Source organism: Desmodus rotundus, chromosome 1 (genome assembly GCF_022682495.2).
Source record: "Desmodus rotundus isolate HL8 chromosome 1, HLdesRot8A.1, whole genome shotgun sequence".
NCBI lineage: Eukaryota > Metazoa > Chordata > Mammalia > Chiroptera > Phyllostomidae > Desmodus > Desmodus rotundus.
Genome location: NC_071387.1, coordinates 27238807 through 27258019, shown reverse-complemented (window position 1 = coordinate 27258019; position 19213 = coordinate 27238807). Strand labels below are relative to the sequence as shown.

General features: G+C 39.4%; 1 protein-coding gene across 4 annotated transcripts in view; it reads left to right on the top strand.

Annotated features, from left to right (window-relative positions):
* The window catches only part of INVS (inversin), a 125402-nt gene that overhangs the window by 47359 nt on the left and 58830 nt on the right, over positions 1 to 19213 (top strand). For all 4 annotated transcript variants that reach the window (XM_024560090.4, XM_024560091.4, XM_045195093.3 and 1 more), the window contains 3 exons: positions 11457 to 11630; positions 14998 to 15165; positions 18454 to 18634. In XM_024560090.4, the coding sequence (XP_024415858.2) occupies positions 11457 to 11630; positions 14998 to 15165; positions 18454 to 18634 (523 nt within the window). The remainder of the gene's footprint in view (positions 1 to 11456; positions 11631 to 14997; positions 15166 to 18453; positions 18635 to 19213) is intronic.

Below are 19213 nucleotides of genomic sequence, written 5' to 3'. Positions count from 1 at the left end.
CTAAGAAGTTAGTCCTCTTTCTGTTTCGTGGATGCTGACAATAAACATGAGATCCAGAATCAGAGACTATTCACAGGAGTAGTCTCTGTTTCTTACTACTTTTTTACTCTTTTTACTACTGTTAGCACAAAGCAAAAACCTGTATGTGTGCATTGGTTTCCTTTGCCCGCAAGAACCATGGGGAAGGTGCGGAAGGCCCAGACAGACGCTGCACACGCAGTGGGTTTTATCTGCTGAGGAGCACTGACCCTCAGGACTCTACTGCTTTTTTTTTTTTTTAGATTTTATTTATTTATTTTTAGAAAGAGGGGAAGGGAGGGAGAAGGAGAGGGAGAGAAACATCAATGTGTGGTTGCCTCTCGCATGCTCCCAAATGAGGACCTGGCCAGCAACCCAGACATGTGCCCTGACGGGGAATCAAACTGGCAACCCTTTGGTTCACAAGCCGGCGCTCAGTCCGCTGAGTACAGCAGCCAGGGCAGGACTCTACTGCTTTTATAGTAAGCAGTAAGTCCACAGGAAAGCATGACCTCACCCCCCAAGATGACTGTTGTAAACACAGCCTAGATGTTGCCTAGGTAAAGGCTGGTCAAGACCTTGTGTTCTTGGCCTAAGAACATGCAGGGATGATCAGGACCCAGGGCAAATGCCTTTTCCAAAAATCCATCCCTTAGCCCTATCACGGGTGTCCAACCTGTGGCCCATGGGCCTAATGCGGCTCAGGATGGCTATGAATGCAGCCCAACACAAAATCATAAATTTACTTAAAACATTATGAGAGTATTTTGTGATTACATGTTACAATGTATTTAATGTGTGGCCCAAGACAACTCTTCTTCTTCCAGTGTGGCCCAGAGACACCAAAAGGTTGGACAACTCTGTGACACATTCTTGACGTGAGCATACCATTTGGTCAGCTATACTCTAATTAATCCGACCAACAGAGTCTGGGAACAAATCGGTTTAATATGTCTCTTACAACGTTTAATTAATAGGACTCCAAGCAGCAGGATGAGAACAACCTGCACCATTGACTTCAGCTGTGCTCCTTAGTATCCTGGACTAAGTCAACTGTGAATAAGCACCAAGGGAGATAGTATGTCTTACTATATACAACCAGGATGTACTCGAAGGCTAGTCTATTACTCTTACGACTCATGCAAAGAAGTTTGACTTGCCTGCTGATCTTTGGTGTCATTGCCAGTAATTACAGAAGATACTAGATGGGCTAAAAAGCAAGCCAGACCCAGTGAAGGAATGTTTCGTGGCCCTCTCTCCACGACATACAAATATATAACCTGAGGAGGCACAAGTCACTTTAGTTTAGGGTTCATTGTTGTACTTAGACCACATTGCACTGATTTAGCTAAGCCACAGGGGCAATATCACCAAGTAGGTGCAACTTCAGCTGTCATGCATCGCCTAACCCAAGGCTTCTCACACAGGAGAAGCCTATGAATCTGTACCCATCAGATTAAAATAAATTTGTGCCAGCACCTATGTTTCTACATGTACAAGGGAGTCCACATTCAGGAGCTGCCACTGATGGCATCAAGCACAGCAGGGGGTTTGGGACCCTCATGTCCACATTAATTTTTCTGTTTCATAGCCCATGGATGGGGACAATGGACACAGAAGCGGATCAGATTGCTAGCCTCAGCTGCTCCTCGATTCAGGCATGGCTCCAGAGAACACAGAGAGCATTAACTGTCATTTAACTCCCTATACCTCCCTAATGTCTAAGGCAGTGATTTTCAACTAATGTGCCACAGGAATTTTTAAAACATGCAATACCTGACTACTTAGTCAAGGGCACTCTTGTACCTTACATTGTCAAGTAAAAAAAAATGACAGCAGCCAACACAACAATAACCATCAGTGTGAATAAATCAAAATTATACCTATATTTTTGTCAGATCAGCAAAAAATGTATTTTTTGGTGTGCTGCGGAATTTTAGTAATCAGTCTATGTGTGCCATGAATTGGGTTGAAAATTGCTGGTCTAAGGGGCACCCTTTCAGGGGCAGAAGTTATTGCTTTCTCTCCTTGGCCACAAAATCAGTGTGTCTCTGGTCATCCTCTAGATGAGATACGCATATCTCTCATCTAGAAGGTAGATGCCTGTAAGACATATGTACAGAGACTCACTGTATCCCCCACCCTAGCCCACATGGACACTGTGTGTGTGGGGGGACTTGGTGAGCAGTGTATCAATCAAGTGGTCATCACTGATGTTAATGATCTAGGACCCTGTCAACTGAAAAAACAAATCCAGGTAAAAGAACCAGAGTTAAGTTTGATCTCTAGGCCTCCTTCCACTGAGTTGGTCGGGCTTCCACTGAGGGGCGTATACCAACCAGGCCAGCTCGGATTTCTCTTAGGGAAAAGAAAGAAACATCATAACCAGGGATGGGCAGGGCAGAACCCCAAATTTTAAAAATAGGTGTATGTAATACCCTATCCTCTTGTCCTGATTATTTCCCAGAAGGCTTGCAGAACGAGATGAGCTCGTTCTGCAAGTTCATGAACCAAGCTGCCTCACTTGGGTGTGTAGACCAGGAGGAGGTAACTGAGATAGACTCAGAAATCTTTTTCAGCTTATTTTCATGGAGGATGTGCCAGGTCTTGACAATTTGAGATGCCTGGCCATGGTTGGGGGCATAGAATGTCCATCAGATACCTTAACTCTCAACCCTTTGTTGGATGGTCTTTGTGACAAAGGAGCACCATAGGCAGACTATGACAGTCAGATGGGATAAAACCCCCAAAACACAAAACAGCTTATTTTCAAGGGCCTCCGTGCTGTGAGTGATGCAGGGAAATCAGGCTACAACAGCGACACTGTAACCTGAAAGATGTCTGCTATGATGAGGCACAGATACGCCCCAACTTTGAAGGGTCAGAAGTCCCTGCCAGAAAAAGGCAGGGCAATGCCCTGTGTAGTGTGGCCTCCTTCAACACAAGGAAAATAAAGCAACTTAGAAGAATACTCAAATCTGGTATGTGTTTGGTATCTAAATATATATTTAAATAATTGTGTTTTAACATTAAATATAGATTTATATTTTAATTAAAATGTATACTTTATATTAAGTAATATAAAATAAAATTGTGTTCTGTATTAAAAATGACAATGAATTATAAGCTTAATAAATATTAAAATGTATTAAATGTTAATAAAAATACATTTTATGTTAAAAAGTATGACTTATATTAAATAGAAATTAATATTAATTTATATTTAAAACACATACCTTTTACTTTGGGCCCAGTCCGTGACGATGAATTCATTGCCATGTTCAGTGCAGGGGTGGATCCAGGGAGCAAATGGCCAACGCCCTGGGCAATGCAGGCTTATTTAGCAACCTGATTCTAGTCAGTCTTATCGGAAAATAGACCCTTACTGTGGGCATCTACACGAGTGACCCAGACTGTTCGATTTGCAGCTACAAGTTGTTCCCACAGTTTTTTCCCCAAAGAGGGGTGTCTTTAACTTACCATCTACAGTCTTTCAAGTGACAGGCCAGATGACTGGAGCATTGGCAACAACCCAGGAGTTAGTAAAAGCAGGCCCTGTCCTTAGGAGTAGTGTTTCAGGCAAGGATGATGGCTTTCATTTCAGGCCCCTGACTGCCTTGCCTTGACCACAGGCATTCTTCGGAGTTGGACTACCTCCAGCTGAGGTTTGACTGCCTCCCAATGGATACCATCAGACTTTCACTTAGCCAAATCATCAGCTAACCAGGCCGCAGGTTCCAGCAGAACCTCCATGCATCAAGGGCACCATTAAGCCACTAGGTTTGCTTTAGGCAGTGGCCACCTCTACACCCTGTGCTTTGTCCTCATTGCCAGACAGGTCAGGCTACCTACAGCAGAGTCAGGTACATAGTGCAGGTGGCTTGTGCTAGGCTTTGCATTCACTTTTGCTTTTGAGCAGCTGCTCGCTCCTGTCTCAACCAAGTGAATGCCTAATGCATTTTGTCCACTCAAAGTTCTGTTTCGAAGAGCAAGGTCCTCATTGCTCTCACCAAGTATTTCCACTTTGGAGATCCCTCGGCTCAGCAGCCACCACCTCATTGCGTTTCAGCTTGCTGCCCCAGTGTCTTGCTAACATCCCTTGCTCTGCCTGCACAGAGATACCATTCCGCCATTCAAGCTGGGGTTTTTTATCCTACTCCTGGCCAGTCAGACTCATTAACTGATAGGAAAATGGGGTGCCTTACCTTCCCAACCTTGTCCACCACTTGGGCATGATCTCAGGGGGGCTTCTCAGGCCTGAACCTGACTTGCAGGGCCCATGTCCTTACTCTTCAAGAAAACTGTCTCTGTTGGCATCCCATCCTCATTGCCTGTACTGTCAGGTCTTGGATTTAATTTTACCCTACTTTTTTCTTTTGTATATACTAACTTATTACAGGGCAATAAGTTGGCCACAGGTACTGGTAGAAGATACAAGACTACCATCAGAGATGAAATAAAAGCTTTCTCACGGATGGCATAGCAAGGAGCATGAGCATTTACATGTTTACACCCATTTACCTTGCCCCCAAGAACCATGTGGGCAATACAGAGGGTCCAGAGGGACACCGAGCATACAATGGGTTTACAGGGCCTCTGAGGAATGCACGACATTTTAGGAATCTCTCCAGACTTTAGTAAGTGGTAAACAAGCCTGCTTCTGTGTAAAGTCCAGGAGGGTGACATTACCTCATTCCTCAAGATTGCTCACTGCAAACCCAACTCTAAGAAATGGCCCAGGTAAAGAGGAATCCAGACTTTGCATTCCTGGTATACCGTGTAAGTACACACAGGGACACTCAGGCCTCAAGGGAGATTGCCACCCCCAACACCGTGTGGCGTTTCTAAGACTCAGCTGCATCTGTAGCCATTAGAGCAAAGTTTGATTTAATGGGATTACTGACATCTGTGGCCTGTAGACTTCCTAGGGATAGTGATTCTTTTTTAAAAGTTAATATGGTAGATGCCTTGCAAGTTTATAAATATGTGATTTTAGAGATATCGTTAGAATTAATAATAACATTATGATTCTTTTATTTCTACTTCAGTTTTAAATAATGAATCTTTTGGTACCTAATATGGCTAGGATTCAGAATGAAATATGACAGAATGCCCACCTTACATTCGTGCATTATATGTATAGTTATAATATTCCAGAGCAAAATTACAAGCCTATAAATGAACAAAAAGTGTAGTGCACATTTGTATGTATAGTGAACAATTGTTTTCTCCCCAGCTACAATGATAGTAAATGTTACGTGCTGAGGACACAGAGAGAATGCAAAGTTACTAGCTGGAAACATGTACTCCAGCGGGGAAAGGAGCTGATGTAGTAGAGTGGGCCACGTGTTGAGCATTGGCGCCTGTTAAAGGAATTGTTTCAAATGAAGAAGCAGCAAATAGCAAAGGCTCCTGGGAGCCAGATACAGAAACTGCGGTAGCCATTTGGGGAAGAAATGTAGAGTTGAGGATCCGGAATGTTTTGATGATTGAGCCAGTTGTCTACAAGTTAATGATTGAGGCACTTACAGGAATAGACGGCAGTTTTGTAGAAGATGATTTTAGATACTGCCGGTTCAGAAAGACACTCTCTTTTTTTCCCCACTTCACGAATGGTCATATTCACACTAAAGTAAAGCCAAGAGAATCCTTAAAAGTTGGGAGTATTCTTTTTATTAGTATGAGGCCATAGCCTATGAGGAAGCTGTTTTATTTAGAGAAATGGCAGGAGCAGGACAAAGATCAAAGTCAGGACCAGAAAGCCACCCACTAGTTCAGTGATAATAACTGTGATATCCCTCATGTCACTAGACACAGGGCTGCAAAAGATGATTATAAGAACAGATTCGTATCACGGATTGGAAGCTGGGTATTACCAGCTATGATGGTGAGCAAAGAAGAAAAAATGAAAAATAACAGCAAACAATCTTCCCTTTAAAATGAGCCTCAACAAAAATTTCAAAATATATGAAGAAATCTAATGCTAAGAAAGCTAAAAACATCATTATTCAGACCATGAATTCAATCCTAAGGGAAGAGCACAAACAAGGCAAAAGGACAAGCCACACAAAGAGAGAAGATATTTGCAAAGCCAACCAAGAATTAGTACCCAGAATAAGTAAACAATTCCTACAGATCAGTAGGAAAAAGACAAATAGCTAAGAAGGAAAATGAGTGAACAACACAAAAAGGCTATTCACACAAAGAAGATACAAATAGCCAACAAATATATAAAAACATTCCACCTCAATGAGGGAAATGGAAGTTAAGTCCATGGTAAAACAATTGTACATTTTATTGGCAAAAGTTAGCAAGTCTGACAAAACCAAGTGTGGCGGAGACGTGGAGTGAAAAGAATTCTCGTACATTACTGGCGGAAGTGTGAGGTGGAGTGGCTACTTTAGAGAGCAATTTCAACCCAGAAGTTTCAGAGACTCTTGCAAATTTACCAGGAGACATGTACAGGAAAATGTATTACGATATTGACTGTACCAGTGAAAAAACAAGAAACATACTAAATATTCCTTTAGAGAATAAATAAATGCAGCATATTATTTTCATGACAGAATACTTTCTCCGGTGAAAATGTATGATCCAAAGCAACTTGGATAAATCTCAAAAATGCTGGTTTGAATAAAAGGTGGCGAGTGATTCATACAGTACTATTTACATAAAGATTGGACACATGTAAAACAATACTGTGTAACTTGTGGATACATATGTTTATGAGAAATAAAAGTATTAAAACATTCATTGGAATGATAAGCACATTTGGGAAAGTCGTGTCCAAAGAGGGAGAGACGACAGTGGAATTGGAGAAGGGCAAAAAGGGCGCATTGATGATTTATGTTGTGTTATTTCTTTAAAAATGAAGAATCTGAAGTAAAATATCAGGTATTTCATTCAAAACTTCTATATTGCTGTTATTAAGATTTAATAACTGTGTGTTTTTTTCCGTAAAAAGGAGTTCACCTTAGAGAACTGGACAGACAAAAGAACTGTGAAAAATTAAAAGTGGTATTTTGGGTTGATTATTTCCCAGATTCATTTCAAATTCTGTTGTCCAGGTCAGAGAACGTTTTCATGCTCTTTAACCCTTTTAGATAGTGTGCTCTTTCTCGTGCATTTGGGGGAAAACCAAATGTTATAAGCATTTGCATTACAAACAAAAGAAGCAGCTTTTGGGATGGATAATTAGAGCAAAATGAGGTGAGGATTGTGAGTACCTAACAAAAACAAAAGAGCCTGTGTTCTGAGACATTAGGGAAGTTTTCCCGTTTCAGTGGTGTGGTAGACCCGGTCACTCAGAGTCAGTGTCCTTTTAGTAACAAAATCAGGGCTTTTCTATAAATGCAGCTCTCGCTTCTGTCTGAAGTGTTAGAGTTTCCTTAAGAATACACATTCTTCTGATCTGTTATCTCTTTCACTCTTACACTGTTTTCTACCCGGTCAGAAATTATAAAAGCAGATCCTAAAACAGTCCACACCTCGGCATTAAGAGGTTCTGTGTGGTCCTAAGAGATGATACTAAATGATGCACTTCCAGTCCTCCCCAAAGTGTTTATAGTATAAGAATAAACCTGAAATCTTAAGTTCCAATTTCAAGCAATAATGAAGAAATGTTTAGACATTTTGTGTGTTTCCTTTTGTATTGAGGGGGCTTTACAGGAAGCAAAGTATCTGTCACGGGAGCCCCCAGAGTCATATAACCTTCACAGAGTTATAAAATTAGCTTGCTGCCTTGAACTAAATCTTCCCATTTTCCACTGACTCTACAAATACCCTGATTTTAGCTCTGAGCTCTGTCCCCTGTGCTCCTTCTTAGAACTGAGTTTGCACACAGTGGATGTTTAGTAAATGCTTGTTCATGAGACCGAGGAAGTTGACCTTGGTCCAACTGGATTATACTGTTTCTAGTTCCAGCATTCTGATGTGTTTCTGTCCTCAAATAAGAGAAGCTCCTGATCATATAGCTGACCCCTCCCATGGCAGCTGCTAAATTCCTACTGGGAGTGCCCTTGTTGGTCCTATATCATCACTATCTGTAGGTAAAGTATAGACATCTTTCTCAATGTAAAAAAAGCAATTAGAAAAACCATTATTTATAGCATTCCAACTATTTTTACTTTCACCTATCCCCAACCTCGGGTTTCTCCTCAGTCACTGGCAGAACTAGGTTTTTACCACGTACGGTCATATCTTCCTATCTGCACGCCCTCTGTCACGGGCCATTCCTGGTTGCCCCTGACCGTCTGTGCTTTGTTGCCTCCTCCGCACTGGAAAACTGCTCGTAGTGAAACTACCAAACATTTACTGAGCATTTGCTCTGTGCACTGTTCTAAGTACTTGACAAATATTATCTTTGTCACTTCCTATGCATCATAATCTCAGGGAGTAGTAGTATTGCTGTTTTACAGATGAGGAGATAGAGGCATAGGAAGACACTTTATTTAATCTGTAAGATTTCTCTATGATACTTCTGTGAGGGGTGAAGATGAAATCTGCCAAGGATCTTGTAATAAGTGAAGTGAAGTGCAAACATTTTGCCGTTGCCTGCTTCCGAACAAGGCTCAGTAACTCACTAGTCACCCCCTCAACATATTCTTGTTTCCTTTTCCTTTCCTTTGCCTCTAAATTTCAGAATCCAAATGATTGCACAATTGAATATCTTTAAAAGGTCATGATGAATTATTCTGTAATACCTGAAGTGTTAATGCTCAGAAAGGTCAGCCTTTATTTTTTGGTCTGAAGTACCATCTAGACTTGTTTTTCCTGGGCACCTTTTCTGTTTTCAAAGAAAGGATGGCAAGAGATTTAGAGCAGGGTGCCCTCTTGAGGAAAAGTTAGCGCCTTCCTTTTTGAAAGTTGGCCCTGGGCAACATGAAAATTCCCGACAAATGATGTCCATTGTGAATGAAGGTCAGATACATGAAGAAACATTAAAAAGTAAGAGGAACAAAACACAAGATGTCTGAGAATTAAAATTCTTAACTGTTATGATCTAATGTAGCAACCATAAGGATTTTCAAATAAAAACAAAACCCCTAGAAGAGATTTCATTTCCTCTTATTCACTCAGTCCTTCAAGTAACATTTGCTAAATACCTGTTCTGTGCCTGGAACTGCGCCAAGCACAGTGGTCACTGAGACACGGTCTCTGCAGCTTACAGCTTGTGAGGGCGATCACGGCGAGGGGAAGCAAACACAGGTCACTGTAAGCTGAGGAGAGTAATGTGAAGGTGTGAAAGGGTGTAGGATAAAGAACAAAATAAGGGTGGTCTACTTAGGGTGGTCACGGACAAACCTCGGAGAGGAAATAACCCAGCTGAGTCAGCTCACTTTTCAGTCCATTCCAGGGCTGCCCATCCCTTTTCCTAGCCTTGTTCTTTCTTATTTCTGCCCCAGCTCTTGAGCTTGTCTTGAATCCTGTCTCTGTGCCTGTGGGCAAGGAGGCAACTCTCAGTCATCCTTCTGCCCTCATTGTTGCTCTAACTGGTCCACTTTGCCTTAGAGCTCACAGCCTCCATCGTGGCGGGAGGCTGCTTAATTAACAGATGTCTTCCTTAGCTAATCCTTATAGCCCCCTCATAGTAAAACATCAACGCGTTATAATCCTAAACTGCCAAATTGCCCATAAGGTTAAAGATGGAGAGGATCTCAGAGGATGAAAAGGGCAGATAACGCCGCCCACCACGCTTTGAGAGGGAGAGAGAAATAGGCATGAAGTAGGCAGAGAACTTGATCATGCAGTACAGTGTGGTCATCTTGACTTTGAAATATCTGTGGTACTAAGCATCTTAGGAAAGACCTCAAAAGAACTATTTTTTCCAGGTTTTCTTTCAAATCTTCTATATTACACAGACATACTATACTATACAGTAGTCCCCCCTTATTTGTGGGGAATACATTTCAAGACCCTGTGTGGATGCCTTAAACTGAGGCTAGCACTGAACCCTACATATGTTATGTTTTTTCCTATACATACACACCTTTAATAAAGTGTAATTTATAATAGTAGAGTAGAATAATTGTAACAACATACTATAATAAAGTTAGGTGAATGTACGCTCTCTCTCTCTCTCTCTCTCTCTCTCTCTCTCTCTCTCATAAACGAGATGGCTACCACGTGACTAACGGGCGGGTGGGTATGTGGCACGGATACACTAGACAACAGGATGCTTCTCGTCCCAGGCAGGACAGGGCTGGAGGGCACGAGATTTCATCACACTGCTCAGAACTACACACAATTTAAAACTTACGAATTGTTTGCTTCTGCAGTTTTCCATTTCATATTTTCAGGCTGCAGTTCACCACTGGTAACGGAAACCACGGAAAGGGAAACCTCGGATAAGGGGGGCTATGCTGCAGTGACTGACCAGGAACCCGGCCAGTGTGCTGCTCTAACCCTTGTAGTTGTTTCTTTTTCCAGGAGGGTTTACCTGGTGAGGAGAGTGTTGCCTGCGAGTGGATGGCCTACAGTGACTTCTGAGTTTGCGTTTAGGTGACACATGAGTCAAGGACTTGGAGCTTGAATAAGCTGCTTTTTGCTTAGTTATCCCTGTAAATAGCTGTGTTCAAGAAAACTAACCACCTCCTCCTTAACCTGATGGTTGTGAACAAAGCATTTGACCCCGTTGAACCTCACTTCCCTCACCTCTAATTGGGGTTTAAAATCTCAGCTTATTTCACAAAGTTATCATATCTTGAATATAAATATGTGCTACATTGGCCAGAATATGCTGAAACTAACATACTTATTGCCGCTCCTAGATAGCAATTTGGAGGATACACAAAAGAAACGTAAAATATGTAAACTCCTTTGACCCAGGAGGTTGGTTCCTGATAATTTATTCTTTTTTTTAAAGATTTCATTTATTTATTTTCAGAGAGAGGTGAAGGGAGGGAGAAAGAGAGGGCGAAAAACATCGATGTGTGAGAGAAGCATCAATAGATTGCCTCTTGCACGCCCCCAACTGGGGACCTGGCCTGCAACCCAAGCATGTGCCCTGAACCAGCGACCTCTTGGTTTGCAGGCTGGCACACCATCCACTGAGCCGCACTAGCCAAGGCTATTCTTTTAAAAGAATAAATAAGAAAAAACAAACTATGTGAGAAAAAGATGCATGTTGTAGCAGTTTCTGTAAAGAAAATATTGGAAATAATATTAGAATGATTAAATAAAATATATTGCTTTTACACAATGAAATATTGACCAGCAACTACATAAACTATATGCACATAGAAAGAGGTTGGAAGGAAACACAAAAAAATAAAACAATTGATAGAATAATAGAATTATAAGTATTTTCCTTTTTATTAATTATCCTGAATGTTATTACTCTAGCAGAATAATTAAAATAATTAAAAACATTTTAAAATTTAAAACAACTTGGCCTCCGAACTAACTTTCTTCTTACCATCTCTTATTTTTTTATTTAGGGAAATTATCGTTTCATGAAACTCTTACTGACACGTAGAGCAAATTGGATGCAGAAGGATCTTGAGGAGATGACTCCTTTGCACTTGACCACCCGGCACAAGAGCCCTAAGTGTTTAGCACTCCTGCTGAAGTTCATGGCACCAGGAGAAGTGGATACACAGGATAAAAACAAGGTAACGGACTGCCAAAATCCAAGACAAATAAGAGTAGATAGCAAATGCTCGCATTTATCGTGTGAAACCTCAAGAAAAAAGGCCAAAATTGCCACTTGTACACACAGTAGAACACACGGTCGAACAGTCCAAGTCTCCATATGCCCTCATAAAGCATTTCACTTAAATTCTGTCGTTTTATCCTCCCAGCAACCCTGTGTAGTAGGTAACATCATCTCCTTTTTACAGGTGGGGAAAGAGAAGCTCAAAAGATTAAAATTCTGCCCAAGATCCAAGAGGCAGGACTGGAATTCAAACAGAAACCCATTATTTAGCAGCTGGTTGTGATAGTGACCGTGGTGTTAGGTCTGTGGCGGCCAGTGCCTGGCACTGTTCTAAGTGCACAGTTGTTGAATGGCCTGGCTTTGGCATGAGACTATTTGGATTTCAGTCTAGAAGTTAGAACTTGCTTGCTCTGTGTCCTTGGGCAAATGACTCCTTTGCCTCAATTTTCTCATGTGTGAAAAGGGGACAGTAGGGTGTTGAAGAGAAAACGAGATAAAACATATAAAGTGTTTAGCACAATGCCCAGTGCAGCGCATGCTTTCAATAAACGTTAACTATGAAATGTTATTAGTTTCATTTAGATTCTAACATCCATCCTGGCATTTGTTGCTAGGATCCGCTATTCTCCCCGCTCTTGAATTGTAACGTGTCGTACACATTGGTCATTGTTTTGATCAACTGGTTATCGCTCTGATCATTTTTTACAGGGAAGAAATGTGGGCTTTAGACAAGGGCAATATTCCTCTTTGTTTCCACCAGCACTTAATTATAGAGCTTTGCTAATAACTCTTATGCTCCCATGTAATTAAAACTCTTATGATTAAATCTCCTGGGATTACATGCAATCATCCTTTCACTCTCATATTGTTCTTTATGTGATTTTCAGATTTTGTTTAGTAGTCACCCACATGAGGCAGAGTTCTGTAATCAACTTTATTTTACAGCTTACTGTTAACTAATATTATTCCTAACGCACAGCATGTCAAGAGCGCTAATATTTTACTTCAGAAAGCACTTTGATAAATCCACAAAGACCATTCATCACTTAAGCTATGAGTGTCTTTGGTCTTTATAATGTCTTCCCCAAATATTCTAGAAACGTCCTCCTGTCTTCCAGTATCTGTATATTATTCTGTGTTGAACGAGGGATGGGAGGCCATCCAGAGAAGACAGATGGAAAGTGGGCCCACACCGTCCAGACAGGCCCAGAGGAGAGAGGAAGATAAATGCCTAGAGCCATGATTCTCAAAGTATCTGAGGGAAAGGATCAGTTTGGTTTTAATGTCCAATCTGTCACAAACCAGTAATTTTATGACATACATTAAAAATGAACAACAAAAAAAGAACCACCCAATTAAAAAGGGGCCAAGAACTTGAATAGACATTTCTCCAAAGAACATATACAAGTAGCCAGCAAGCACATGAAAAAATGCTCAGCACCACTAACCATCAAGGAAAAGCAAATCAAAACTACAATAAGATAGTACTTCATACCCTTTAGGTTGCTGTTATTACACACGTACATACAAATAACAAGTGTTGGTGAGGATATAGTGAAATTGGAATCCTGTGCAATGCTGGTATGAATGTAAATTGGTACAGCCTCTGGGAAAAACAATATGGCAGCCCCTAAAAAAATTAAACATAGAATTACCACGTGACCCAGTAATACTCTTTCAGGGTATACACCCAAAAGAATTGAAATGAGGAACTAGGATGGACATTTGTACATCCATTTTCATAGAAACATTACTCAGAATAGCCAAAAAAATGGAAATAACCCAAATGTCCATTGATGACCGATGGCTAAACAAAAGGCAGTGTATACATACAGTGGGATATTATCCAGCCTTAAAAAGGAATTATATTTTGACACATGCTACAACATTGATGAACTCTGAAGATACTAGGCTAAGTAAAACGTGTGACACAAAAGGTAAAATATTGTATGATTCCACTTATGAGGTACCTAGATTTGTCGATTCCACAGGAACAGAAGTAGAACAGAGGTTGCCAGGGGCTGGGAGGAGGTGGGGAGTGGGAGTTGTTAAATGGGTGTGGGGTTTCAGTTTGGGAAGCTAAAAATATTGGGGATGGACCATCTGGTGGTTATATGATAATTTGAATGTACTTAATGCCACTCAACTATATACTTAAAAACAGTAAAATAGTAAATTTTATGTTTTGTATATTTTTTTACCACAGTTAAAAAGAGAATTACTAGGCAAATAAAAAACAAAGACATAAAAAATACAACCCCAAACTTTTTTACTCTTAGATTCAACAGACATAATACTACATTTGAATAACTATAGTCACAACAAACATAACATGGGAAAACAAAAGAATTACCAAAACTGTACATGTTGTTACTGAAAATGTAGTTACAGGCAAATTAATTGCTATTTTATTTGTGACATTTTTGTTCTGCAGTTATTACTGAATAAAAGGTAATAAGTTAAAATGTGACTCTTTGTATGAAATGCCTATAGGCACACTTTGAATGAATACCATACATATATAAAGTGTTCATTGTGGCAAATGAGCTCAGTTCCTGCTGTTACATGATCTGATTCTAGATTGGATTGATAACAGTGCTACTTTGAAGGGACAGTGTGTATCTAAACAGGTTCTCTGTGCCTCCTGAATAAATCTGCCGGTAGAGAAAGCAGTCCACTACGGCATGTCGCTGAGAACGCAGAAGAGGTTTCAAGGCAACATCAGCACATTCAGAGTGTTCATTTTTAACTTTCATCTGAAATAAAGCAAATTTTGCTATATTTTCAAAAGGTATCTTTGATCAGTAACTAGGCTAACAGTTTACCATGTAAAATTACATTTCTTCTTTAATATAAGAAAAGAATTCCAGATCTGTGATTTCCTATGTATGGATCTTCTTTTTGATAATATAATTCAAAACATTGTATCAAGTTCTTAAGGTGCTGGGTGCAATATCAAAATCATCACTTACTTTGTTGATAATTATTCATAAATGATTGGGCTGCTTTTCTCCTTCTCAGTATTACCATTTCTCAGTGTACCTGATGACCTAAATGCCCACAGTGGTTAAGAGGGCAGGTTCTGAAGGCAGACTATCTGGGTTAAAATCTCAGTTTGGCCACTTACTACCTTTATGTCATAGAGCAAATTATTTTCCTTCCTTGTGCTGTTTCCTCATCAATCACGTGCAAATTCAAAGGTACTTTCTCCCAGAATTGCCCAAATAAAGCTCTTACAACAGTAAGAGCCTGGGAAAAATTGTTGTTGTGCTATTATTGTCGCTGTTGTTGTTGTTGGCATTTCGAGGATCTCAATTTTACAGCAAACGGCCCTGCACTGGAGTGCCTACTACAATAACCCTGAGCATGTGAAGCTGCTTGTCAAGCATGATTCCAACATCGGCATTCCCGATGTCGAAGGCAAAATCCCACTTCACTGGGCGGCCAACCACAAAGACCCGAGTGCTGTTCATACCGTGCGGTGCATTCTGGTGAGTGCAGTGGTGCTGGTGGACCTGGCTGGGCTTTCCCACAAATGTTTGTCTTATGGAATATCCAGTACACACAAAAGCATATCCTGTATGTGACACACCAGCAAGTTACAGAACAAAACAATATGACAAACATATGAACACATCACTCAAGAAATACTGTAGAACATTTTAATACCTCTACTTAACACCACTATCTAAGACCATGTAGAAGTTTTCTATGTGCCATTTTCCAAATGCATTCTCTCCTGAGGCCGTGCTTATTCCTGTCCCCCATCAACTACGCTTGTAAATTTATATTTTGCATTCCCTGCCTTTGTTTTGTACTTGTTTTTACTAAATAGTGAGTAGATATAAGTGAATATTTGTGAAATAGATGTAAGATATTAAGAATAAGGAGACAACAAATACACATCTCCTCATCACTGAGTTTAAGAAATAGTACATTACCATTACCTTTCAAGTCCCCTGGGTACCTCCCAGTACCATTCTATTCTCTCCTTTCTCAGAGGCAACCACTATGCTCAGTTTGGGGTTTATCATTCCACCTATTTACCTTATAGTTTCCCCACATATGTTTGTGTCCCTAAACTACATGTTGTTTAGTTTGTAATGTTTTTTAAATTTTATATATGTGGAATCATAATGTGTGTATTCTTTTGCAACATGACTTTCTTGCCCAACATTATGCTGTTGATGTTAGCTATATTGCTGTGTGTAGCTTTAATATGTTAATTTTTACTGCTATATAGCATCACATTTTGTGAATAAACCACACATTATTCATTCTGTTATTGACAGAGATTTTGAACCATTTCCAGTTTTTTGCTATTTACAAACAGTGACACTTTGAACTTTTGAAAGCATATCTATGGGTGTATATTTCTATACATTTGTATATGTATAGAAATGCAATTGATATTTTTGTTCATTAATTACATATCTAAATAACTTGCTATACTTACTAATTTTGAATATTTAACAGTAGATGTTTTCGAGATTTTCTAATCACTCTTCCCAAATTCCAATTTACATGCTAGATAGTCTAATATTTCATGCTATTTTCATGCAATACAGAAATTAGACTTTAAAAGATATTGTTTTGTATATACAATGATTGTTTACTTCTGCTTGCATAATTTCTCTGCTCTGCCTTCTTGAATCTCAAATTCTCCTTCTAGGGTTGTTATCTTACTTCTTGGAATATAATTCTTAGAACTTCCTTTAGTGTAGATCTTTGGTGATAAGCCATTTTAATTGTTAAGAATGTCCGCATTTCTTTGTTGTTCTTTAACATATAGTTTTGCTGTATATACAATTCTGGATAGTTACTTTTCTCAACTCAGTCTATATTATTTTTCTGCTATCTGCCTTTCATTGTTACTCTTGAGGGACTGAGCCTGTTATTGGTCTAATTGTCATTCCTTCATAGATGATTTACCTTTCTTCTTGGGCTGCTTTTAAATTCTTCTCCATAGGGCATTTACAGTTGTGCTACAGTGTGTCTAGGTGTGGCTTATTTTTTCCTGTTTGGTATACATTCTGATTGTTGCTTCTTAGTTCTGGAAAATACATAGCCATCATCTCTTTAAATATTGCCTCCTTTTCATTGCCTTTGTTCTTGCCTTTATGGCCTCTACTTATACATATTTTAGACCTTTTTATTTTATTCTCCATGTATCTTAACTCCTCTTTTACATTTGTCTCTCTCTGCTGAGTTCTAGGTAATTACATCAGATCTGTCTTCTAGTTTACTGAATCTTCTGAGTCCAGTCTCTTGTTTACTATGTTCATTGAATCTTAATCTTAGTGATTACATTTTTACTTCTAAAAGTTCTGTTTGGTTCTTTTTCAAATCTTCTTAGTTGTGCTCACTTCTATTTTATTTTTACTTTCTTACATGTTTCATAGATAGCTATTTTTATACTCTTTATGTGTTAATTCCAATATCTGAAGTCCTTGGGGAATAATTCTCACTCATATCTTATTTTCTCACAGATCTGTCTTTTTTTTTTCCATGTAAATATATCTTAGTCCTTGGGAAACTGAAGGGCCTATAGTACTACTGTGGTATTTTTGAAGTATTTATAATACCTTTCATACTCTTTCTTCTTTGTAAAATAGGCTGGCTGTACAAGCAGGTCTAAATCCGAGATGGCCCTTCAGAGAGTTCTCACACGGGGGCAAGAGGGCATGGCTTTTGATATGACCTAATCTGAGAAAGGACATGACCTTGGGAGAGGTAACTCTCTTTAGCCATAGCAGTATCAGATGGCCGACTGCTGAGGGTCACCTGCTGGTAGCACTCCAAGCAGCTGCGGAAACAAGTCCTTTAGTCCTGAAGGGGACCTAAGCAGCACGTCATAACTCTGCTACAAAGATCCAGTAGAAAAATGAGTAAATGTTGTGAACTGTTGATTTACAGAGAAATAAAGCCAAACGGCCAATAAACATGTGATTGAAAATCTCAACCTCCTTTATAAAAGACATAAAAATTAAAACATCAGTGAAATGCCTTTTATACCTACAAGGGGAAAAATGTAGTAAGCTTGGTAATACCAAACGGTTAATTTGTGCCAGCATTTGGGGAAACAACTTTTATACCTTGTCACGGATTTGTTCACTGGAACAACCTTTTGGAGAACAGCCTGACGATGCCTACTTGGGGATGCAGATATCCCCTGCTAGATTTCTAGTCTAGAGAAAAACCTCACCTTTGTGCTATAAGGGGACGCATAAAGGAAGCATGTTCATTGCAGCATCATTGTTGATAGTGGGGAAAATGTAAATAACCTAAGTATCCCTCAGTAGGAGAATGGGGAACTACACTGTGCTTTAACAAATGAACTAGTATCAGCATAGATATCCCAAAGTCTACTGTTGAAAGAAAAAATTGCCAAAAGATATATGGAGTATAATGTGTAAGTGTAAATATTAAAAACCACACATACAAAATTTCATGTATCATTTATGGATGTATATGTAGGTAGCCAAAGAACAAAATATACAGCATTTGCTCAATCCATAACAGGTACAAAAGCACAAAACACGTGTTTTGATACCTATTTCATCTAGATAGTTAGCACATGGTGTTTATTCGATCTTGTCTGTACTCTTCATTGTTCAGTATGAAAATAAATTTTAAAGGTAAAGACTGCTTTTTTCTGAATTTTATCACTTTTCTGAGAGAGAACAGAGGTTTAGAAAACCGCTCAGTTAATACTTATGTCATATGTGATTGATGGAGGATTCTATGTGTTTCTGAAGTCTCTGGTTCCTTAAAAACAGGATGCTGCTCCGACGGAGTCCTTACTGAACTGGCAAGACTATGAGGGTCGAACACCTCTTCACTTTGCAGTCGCTGATGGGAACGTGACGGTGGTTGATGTCTTGACCTCTTATGAAAGCTGCAATATAACATCTTACGATAACCTATTTCGAACCCCACTTCACTGGGCAGCTTTACTAGGTGAGTTGAATGTGAGCCAAAAGATCAGCAGTAGGAGGAACTACATGAATATAGGAAACTTTCTATGCCCTCTCTTTCCCTAACTCCCATCTTCTATTTAATTATTTTAGTTTTTAATTATGTGGCATTATTTTACACCTAAATATCTCTATGCTTATTTTTTAGTATTATAAATGTGTTCTCTGTCATATTTTAATTTCAACATCATGTCTTTTGATTATCATGAAAGTAATGCACATTTACTGACATATAAACGTAAAATAATCCTCTTTTCACAACCAAGCGTCTTTATTTTGGGGGAGGAGGGCTTTAATTTTATGTTTGGCTAATACAATCATATTTGATTTTTTTTCTTTATATTTTTCTGATATGCCTTTTAGCATTTTGGGGGATCATATTTTCAGATGAGAGAGTGCATATATGTGTCTGATTTGGGGGGGCATTCTGAGTCTTTCTCCTTTAGTGAAGGAGTTTTACCCATTAATAGTCATTTTTATAAGGTATATAATTTGTTATATTTTCTGCTCTTCTGCTCTTTGAATATTATTGGTGTTTTTGGTTTTCAACAACTTTTTTGGG